At 35.7% G+C, this 9,960-nt stretch overlaps 1 protein-coding gene across 1 annotated transcript in view; it reads left to right on the top strand.

Moving 5' to 3' along the window:
• The first annotated feature begins 1,172 nt into the window (after window positions 1-1,172).
• The window catches only part of LOC109070554 (GDNF family receptor alpha-2-like), a 71,047-nt gene continuing 62,259 nt past the window's right edge, over window positions 1,173-9,960 (top strand). The window contains exons 1-2 of the mRNA XM_042764879.1: window positions 1,173-2,129; window positions 3,843-4,157. Of these exons, the coding sequence (XP_042620813.1) occupies window positions 2,078-2,129; window positions 3,843-4,157 (367 nt within the window). The 5' untranslated portion in view covers window positions 1,173-2,077. The remainder of the gene's footprint in view (window positions 2,130-3,842; window positions 4,158-9,960) is intronic.

The following is a 9,960-nucleotide window of genomic DNA, read 5'->3' as shown; positions in this document are numbered from 1 at the left end:
TGACATGTTGACAAAGTAGCCCCGTTTCTCCTCCCTGACGGTCGATTTCGAAAAGCAACGTGTTTGTTAACTCTATCATTCCGAATTGAGAGGCATGCATAATGACGGTGCAATTATCAAGCTACTTGAATATACAGTAAGAGTTCTGTTTAACCCAGTTTTCCTTCTGAAACGGACCATGTACACATGTTAGTACTTACTTTTATTATTAATTATCCTCAGAGCTATTTGATTATGTAATGTTATTAATATCAGTTACAAGCTACACTGTAAAAAAAAAATTAAAAAAAAAAAAGTAAAAATAAGGCACAATGTACTGTATTAACATAAGGATTTATTTTTGGGGGGTGTTTTACCTGCATTTTGAATTTTGCACTTCATTTATGGAGATGTCCATAAAATGACAGAAAATTACCTATAAAATTTTACAATTTTATTTTAAAGGGATTATCATAGATGCAATATGCATTTGCTCCAGAGGATATCTGAGAAGAATTAGCATAAACTTACTTAGAGTGATGACATAGCTGATAAGCATTTGAATTTAATGCCTCTATTTCATTCTAAACAGTTTGTTTATGACAGGCAATGTGCACTTACAAATTTACAGATTACAAATGTATCTCAGTTTATATGGTTAATTAGCCTGACTGATTTAGAGACATCATTATATTACTGATATTTTCCTCATGTTCTCGTTTAGACATACATATTGATTATATTCAAACATAAGATAGAGTTTTCAGGCCAGTGATTTAGTAAGCAATGAATGAATGAATGAATGCATGAAGCCACACAGTACAGAAAAGAGTGTACATGATAGATTTAACATTTAACTTTTGACTCAAACACCTTATATTAACCTACAGAGATACTTTGCCTGGCCCCTTTCTATATTAGGCCTATATTGTCCCTGAAGCAGTTTAACACGCATTTCACACCAAGCAGTAGAAAGGCTAATTGACAGCAAATACCATTCTACTGTATTTGCTATGCTTATAATTCTCACTTAAATGTGGAACATTTTCCTCCATTAACTTATCTCATTAACTAATTCGAACATTATTATTATTTTTTTTTTTTTAATGACAATAAATATGAACTGCTTTAATTATGGAAGAAGAGTGGGAAAAAAATCCAACCAAGAGTGCCAACAAGTCATATTTATACAGCGCAAGGTCGTCTCAGACATGACTGTCGGTGCCCTTGTGCACTCAGCAGTGCGCAGCGGTCAGATTAATGCGGTGATATGTTTTCATTGCGTCTGCTCTGACGTGAAGAGCGACAGAGCCCCGAGGGTCGGACGTGTAACTTCAGTTTCGTGGGAGAAAGCATTTCCCTGCGCCACACAAAACAGACGAGAAGTGGAACTGGAAGTGCCCTTTTCCTGTTTGTTTTCTTCTCTATCACCGACTCGGAAAAACTACGGCAGTTCTGAAGCCACAGGCACGCTGGGGGACACATAAGGATTTTCTGATAAAAGTCAAGGTTGTCCAGCTTAAAGTCGAGGTTATCCAGCGAGGAAGATTTATTGCCTCTCACAGGAGTCCGAAGAGATTTTTAGTTCACGCGAACAACCAACTTCTGTTTGAAAGAGCTTAAATATGCGTTTACACGACAGAGGAATAACCGTTGATAATATGAAAGACGAAAACGACGTTCTAAGTTTAGTCGTTTGTAAGAAAACATCTCAGAAATAAAAGTTTTAAAGATTATCTACCGTTCGTATATTCAAATATTAACCACATTCGGAAACGCGGATTAAAACGCGGGCTCGTCCTTTTTGTTCAAAATTTGAGGAAAGCTTCAACGCTCTTGTGGAAAGGATATTTTGGACAGTTTTATCAGATAAACGTCAGTTAGTCTTTTTTTTGCTAACTTACTTCTCAAAAGTCCCAAAAGGAGATATACAAACACTGGAATTGTACGGTTTGAACTATTTCTGACGCTGTTTCATCCAGCGACTGACTGTTGGAAATGAACCTGAGGTGTGAAAAAGACTTCCGTTAAATATCCGTTGGATTTGTCAGCGAACATTAACGGATTCTGGGATCGCAATAGCTCACTGGGAGCTCAAATGGGATCTATCATGATTTTACTGAATATTCTTAGCGTCCTGCTTTTATTGGGTAAGTGATGAATCGAATGTTTCATAAATGACGCGAGAGACAAAAACCCGTGAGGATGAAAGAATGATGAAAACCCACGCAGACAAGCATTTATCATATTGAGAGTGTAATCATATGGTTTAACTGCCTGCGAAAAGTAGACATTTGACGGTCAAAGAGACCGTTTACAGAATTAATTCACTCTTTCATGCTGGCAGGCTTCCATACTTTAATAGTCTCATATAAAACATCACTCAATCAGCAGAAAGATCAAGATTAATCAAACCGTCTAATATTACAGAGGCTGGGTTTACATTGCAATGCAATGCTTGTTATTTTACGATGCAGTAACCCCTGTTTCCCAACTAGAAGTAGATAGCTCGTTATTTAGAAGAACTTCGGGGCATCGTTACGTGAGCTCTTATATCAAAAGGTGAACTAAGACCAGTGTCACAACTTAAACGAAAAATGGAGTGAAAATGCTGCCAAACCTAAAAAGTAGCCTATAGCTTTTAGAGTCAATGAAATTTAACATTTCTGAGTTTAATCAAATGAATATTTTTCGACTACGGTAATTCAAAAATAGTGCAACATAGGCTAAATTTGTTGATTTGTTTATTTATTTATTTTGATTGATTGATGCAGAGTCCAGGACGCGTATCGGGGCAAGGAATTGGGAACATACTTTTCAGTGTCCAAAAAGGCGATCCCAAAATCCATAGAAACCTTTGAAAACAGAAATCGCGTTCGTCTGAAGTAACCATGGCAACAATACGCAATACACCGGCAAAATATAAATACATAAATATAAATAATCACATTTAATACATCACCAAAACAGCAATTAAAAAACTTTAAAAGACAGCTTTTAAGATAGGGCCACAAGACACTATGTTTTGCGCAAGAAGAACATCTACAGGTTGTGCCCATTAAGTAGGCTATCATTAGTTGCAATTAGTTACTTATGCTTAAAGTAGACCTGCATAAACTAATATAAAATTTAGGCCTAGCGTGTAGAATGCACAGACAGCTGTAAATTATCCAAATGCATTACTATTATTTAAGTGTTAAGTGTCTCTTTATAACCTGTGAAACCTAAGCTAGTTAATTAAAGAACGTTTTTTACGTGCTAATTACATAATGACCCTTTTGGGACACATGCTATAGAGATTTAGTAGGCTACTAAAGTGCTTATTAACATTCTACTTAGTGTTTCAGAAAATCTAGCCCAGGTTATTTGAACCCATAACCAATGAACGGAACTGTCCATGGTGCTGAAAGCACTTTTCTTTTTTTTTCTCTTTTTTTTTTAATAAAATAACACCTACAGGATTTTTTTTTCTTTTTAGTTTATTTATTTATTTAATTATTTATTTATTTTTTTCATTTACTTGTTCAGGTTGTATTAATATATATTGTATAGTCAAATTTTACATGTTTTATTTAAATGTTTTCACATTGTGTTTGACTTCAGAGTAATGTAGAGTAATTCAGTTCACTGGCAACTGGTACAGTTCCTTACCCCACCGACAAAAGTCACTGTCGTTAGGGTTTAATGCTTTCTGCTGTATCACTGTGTGAAAAAATGGTGAACTAAAACTTAGGACTTTCTTGGGTCTCTACAAAAAAAAATAAAAAAAAATAAATAAATAAATTATATTAAAAACAAATAAATAAAAACTTCATTCACACCACCTCTTACCCAGTCTGATAATGCCTGTGCCCTTCCCGCAGATGAGGTGGTACTTTCCATGGTCAGCCATTCTGCCTTGTCAGGGCTGGGAACTCATGGTTGGAGAGCCCCCATGGACTGCCTGAGGGCCAGTGAGGTGTGCAACCAAAACTCACAGTGCAGCTCACGCTTCCGCATCATGCGCCAGTGCCTGGTAGGTCGTGACAGGACTACCATGCTGGGCAACAGAGAGTGTCAGGCCGCCCTTGAGGTGCTGCAGGACAGCCCCCTGTATGACTGCCGCTGCAAAAGGGGCATGAAGAGGGAGCTCCAATGTCTGCAGAGCTACTGGAGTATTCATATGGGTCTCAATGAAGGTAAGGCTGAGTTTCGGATCTTAAAGTGTTTTGCTGTCCCATCCCATACAGAGACAGCTATATGTAAGCCATTTTGAAAGGTTGATTTCTGTGAAAAAATGTGTAAAACATTGGCACAGTTTGTTTAGGAATCTTGTCCAGCCCAACACAACTGCTCGACCAATGGGGTGAGTTTTGGCCAGGACTATCTGTTTGGTGACCATTGTGACACACTTTGCCTTTAAAGTGACAGTTCATCCAAAAGTGAACATTTGGTCATCATATACATCATGTACATGTGGATTGCTAGTTTGAGGACACTCAACAGGAATAAGCTAAATTGACGAGTCTTACACTAAGCTGATGAATTAATTTATCCACATTTTAATATTCCTCTGGTCATAGAGCTTTTTAGATGGATACAGCAGCCTTTCAGGTCAGGGCAGAAACTGCAATCTCTGAAAAAGTTTGTTTGTTGGCTTCAATGGCTGCAATATGCTGTGTTTTCCACCAACTGGCAACCCAGGGAGTCAAAAATACTATTAGGTAAATTGGCAGTTGGTGGAATCAAACAGATCAAAACAAAAGCACATTCCAACATGGAACACACATTTCCAAGTAGAATAACTGGCTGTAGCATTGTTTTTGGAATAAACAAGCATGTTTCCTAAATATCTGCTAACAAAATAGTATTTTTATGCTTTAGTATAAAGCTTTTTATATGCTTTTATGCTTTCAAAAATTAAGCATACAGCACCTTAAACTAAACTTTTTTATTAAAATTAAGCTGAAATAAAATACAAATATTAGACAAAAAGCTATTGAAGGAAAAAATAAGCTCTAATAATTTCTAATTCAATACATTAATATCTATAATGGTATAAAAATAATACTACACTGCTGTGAAAAACAGAAATGTGGTATTTTGAAATATGCTGTTGTCCATACAATGAAAGTCAATGGGGTCCAAAACAGCAATTAGATTTTTACAATACAAATACAATTAACAATTTAAATTATCTTCTGCAGAGGAAAGAAAGTCATGTCATGTCGTTTCCACAACGTTCTAATTTGTTCCTTTGTTTTAATGAAATCGTGGCCACAAATTAAGAATTCTTTCCCTCATTTTAGCATTAGAATTCTTATTTTGTGTCCATGGTTTAACTAAAATAAGGGTATGGAGCACTAAAATGAGTGAACAAATTCTTCATTTGTGGCCTCAAAAATATATATATATATTTTTGTCCGCATGTCATGTCCGGACAGGGTTGCCAGGTTTTCACAAGAAAACCCACCCAATCTCTACTCAAATGTAGCCCAAAACTAGCCCAGTCACATTTCGAGGGGGTCCCCAGTTAAAAATTGCTTTTGGGGGTAAAATACACGTTTTTGGCAGGGTTCCCCTACTTAAATTCGCATTCAAGGGGAACTATTTTTTTTTTTTTAAGTGATATTTGAAGATGGAAATTTTGTGCATCAAAACTGTCTTGGAGGAACCTTGTAGACAAATGACTGAGTTGCTTTTCCAAGTGCTGCATAATAGATGATGTTTTTTACTTGACGCAAGGCTGATCTGTAGCACAGATTTTGGGTGGTGTCGATGTGCAGAGCAGACAATTAACCATATTGCAGAGAAAGTCAACGTGTACCTGCTCTCTTTACAGTCTGTCCATTACAGAAGCATTCAGACTTCTAAATGGCAGTTAGCATTTGCCTTTGGGAGTGTAGGGGAATCATTATAAGATTTAAGCAGTGCAAATCGGCCTGAATTATAACCCATCTGCTTTGGCAGTTGCTGCGGGAGCCACAACAAATAGGGTCCTATTGATGCGAGTAATCAGAGAGCCTTTTAAAGCAACTGCCCCTCTCAAGTCTGGCATTTCAATGAGGCATTGTGGACTGCTGGGCCTGCTTACTGCCTGCTGAGGTAAGGGGAAAAAAAATAAATATCACACAGCTTCCTTTCATCAGAAGCTGTGTACAAACTGATTAGGTAAAATCACACAGAGAATAATAAGTGATGCAACAGACATGTTGGCACAGATGAAGGTATTCATACAGGGCATTAACAATTAGCAATAACTTATTTGGGTGTTCCCGAAGTTAAGACGAATCTTGCACTTACTGTATATAAACTTTATGTCCTCAGTTTCCAAACAAATGATTTGCTCTTTGAGCACTTCTCTATTGATGTTGCTCCAGCACTTGAAAATGATTGGACCCAGTTTTGTGTCCTACTTTGGACAGCACCAGCCCTCATTATGATGTTTTTCTTGTAACTTTGCTCTTCAGTCCACTACAGCCATTTCATTGGGCTTCAGAAAAATACAGGTTGCTCTCAAGCGATGGTGAGGGACCATGCAGCAATGATTGCACCTTGACAGAACTCTATCAAATCCACAAATGCCACACAATTGGCCCAACGAACACACTCAATGATCACCCAAACTAAGAGCGGCCCCATCAAAGGTTAATTTTTCTGCCATTCTGTTTGAATGGAATGGATTATCTATTTCTAAAGAAACAGGCCTCTGTAAACTGAGCTAGGATGTAGAAAAAACCCCGAAAAGAGAAACATGGGAAAGAAATTTGACTGAAAAGTCGCTGACGTTGTCGCAAGCTCAAAGCCCACGAGAAGTTTGAGGGTTTGCCAAAGCAAGCAGGAAGATGGAGTTCTCCCTCATTGCAGTGCTAAAACGACTCAGCGCTCTGTTGGAGCAACCCCTTCTCCTCGATCGCTCCCTCTTGCCAAGTCAAAGCCCTCTCAGCATGGGTAATATTCATTCTGATCCATAATACAGACAGGCATGTTGTGGCATTCAGAAAATCACCAACAGTTACTGCCAACTAGGATGCCTGAGACATCTGCTCCAGATTTAGAAACACAAGCCTAGTTGTGCTTTATAATTTACATGAAGCTCTCCATCTCCACTAAAATCTCCTGTTGATCAGGATTTACAAACCTACTGGGTTTTTGAGGCCAAACATATGGTGGTGAAAAGAAGAACCGTTAAAGGAATAACTAACCTATTCACCCTTGGCCATCCCATCCAATATGTAGATGAGTTATTTGTTCATTGGAACAGATTTGCAGAAATTTTACATCACTTGCTTACCAATGGATCTTCTGCTGTGAATGGGTGCCATTAGAATGAGCATCTGATAAAACATCATAATAATCCACAAGTAATTTCTTCCTGCTAAAATATGAGTTCTCTATCCATAATATAGCTTGCAGTGAAAGTTGCCTCATCTGAATCAGGAGAGAAATATGCACAGATCAAGCACAAATCAAGTGAAAACAGTCCAAAACAAATATGTGCAAATATATGAGAGGACACTCGGAGATGTACTTTTTTCACTGGAGGAAGTGTTATTATGGATTATGAACTCATATATTTGCCAGAAGCAATGGTTTAAAGTTAAAACAACTTAAAGGGTTACTACACCACAAAATGAAAATTTTGTTATTATTCACTTACCCCCATGTCGTTCCAAACCCTTAAACAAAACAAAATTTTCATTTTGTGGTGGAGTAAACCTTTAATTATAGATTTGTTTCTTGCAAACATGCAGCATTTTACAAGATGTTAATTGATGGAGTGGATTACTTGTGGATTATTGTGATGTTTTTATCAGCTGTTAGGACTTTCATTCTGACGGCATCCATTCACTGCAGATAATCCATTGATGAGCAAGTGATGTAATGCTAAATTTCTCCAAATATGTTCTGATAAAGAAACAAAATCATCTACATCTTGGATGGCCTGAGGGTGATTTTTAGCAAATATTATTATTATTATTTATTTTTAATAAATGGGAAGGTGAACTTTTTTTTTAAGCAAGAATATTTGTGCAGCTGAAAACGTTATGTTAAATGAGCTGTGGTGTCATGGTAACCCTAAAACAATCATTTTGATTTGTTATTGCACGTAACAAACTAAATATTTGTATCTGCTAAGGTACATTTTAGCTGGTGGGCTTGTTTGTGCTGGGACAATAATGAATGAAACATTTAAGTGATTATTTCAAAGCGTAATGATTAGTTTGTGCTAATGGAAAGATAATAACTGTTATAATTATCCTAAATTATTTGATAATTAACTATATTTGTTATTTTTATGGGAAAAGCACTGAACTTATGCACTGCACTATATAATATAATAAGGAGAAAGGTTATTTGCAGTTATTACTGTAGTCTTATAAAAACTTATATTTGTAGTCTTCAAACATTATTTTTGCTGGTGTAACCTGATAACATTACTACATGAAACAGGATATATCCATACCTATGTTTGTATATGTACACCTTGTATATAAATATACATTACTATTCAAGTTTGGGGTCAGTAAGATTTTTATTTATTTATTTATTTAGCAAGGATCAGTGTTGGGAAAATGTACTTTTAAAAGTAATGCATTACAATATTGCATTACTCCATAAAAGGAATGGCTTACATTACTTTTGAATTAATTTTTAAATTTGAGCGTGCTTATTTTTTTTTTAAATATAAAAAGTTATATTTTTTGGCAAATGTAAAAGCCCTTTTCACACCAAAAGTGCTATGAATAAGCCTCAGGCTGAAGGAAATGTAAATTTATGTCTGTACAGTATCGAGGATGCAGCTCAAACAAACCTTGTATGAAAAATATGATGCAGGAGAAGAAAGTTTAACACTTTTCAGAAATAATAATATATATTTAAATAAAATTAAATTAAATTAAAATCACAAATGTTGTGTTTATCTAAAGTCATTTTTGCTTATTAGTATTGTTGAATTGGATCATCAAATGTCAAAGGTTTGTGTTATTTAACATATTTAATTATTGCAGGTTTGTCATACTCTGAGTTTGTGTTCCACAGTTTTTATTTATTTTGGGGAATACAGAATCTGTTTTTGTGCAAATGACATGAGTAAATGTCTGGAGTAATGATGCTGAAAATTCAGCTTTGCATCACAGGAATAAATTACATTTTAAAATATTATGCAAATTGAAAATTGTCACTTAAATTGTAATAAAATGTCAAAAAATTGCTGTTTTTATTGTATTTTTTATCAAATAAATACAGCCTAAGTGAGCATAAGAGACTTGGCATCTTACTGACCCCAAACGTTTGAACTTGTAAACTTTTTAATGTATTTACTGTACCCAAAAAACAAAAAAATTACAATTGTAACATCATCGTTTGCAGTATAATAGGTTTCAGAAAAACACTGTGTAAAACAGATAGTGCTTTTTAAAAAAACTAGTGCTTTCACACTTTAACGTAAATTATTATTATTATTATTTTTGACAATTTTGATAGCACATTTTTGCTTGCATGTAGTTTGCCTGGATCTCTGTCATTGAGCATGGGACAATTATGCAATCACAGTCAAAACTGCGGCCTATGACCTTAGCCTGAGCCTATGCAAATTTGTATTATAGCTATCCATGTTAATTAGGACATTGTACTAGAGTTTAAACAAGGAGACTATAGACTTTAAATAAAGCAACTCAGAATGTCCCCTGACAAAACTAGGCCTGCAAATACTTCTGTAATACAAGACTCAAATAACACTTAGGCTAATACAAGCACATTAGCAGACTGTTGTGGTTAAAATGTGTAAATTGAGAAAAAGAAAAGACAATCAAACATCGCTTATAGTATAAATAGATATTACAGTCACTTATGGTAGAGATTATTCAGGGCTCAACAATAAGGACTGCCCAAGACGTTCAAGACGGGCCAGCATGAAAGACGATTATTCAATTTCTGTACCTGAACACCAGCAACCATAAAAACCGAAAGCATAATTTGATTTGTATCTTTGTTTTAGAA

The sequence above is a fragment of the Cyprinus carpio genome, chromosome A10 (genome assembly GCF_018340385.1).
Source record: "Cyprinus carpio isolate SPL01 chromosome A10, ASM1834038v1, whole genome shotgun sequence".
In the NCBI taxonomy this organism is placed as follows: domain Eukaryota; kingdom Metazoa; phylum Chordata; class Actinopteri; order Cypriniformes; family Cyprinidae; genus Cyprinus; species Cyprinus carpio.
The sequence above is the reverse complement of the archived record's forward strand: the minus strand, read 5'-3'. Positions and strand labels throughout refer to the sequence as shown.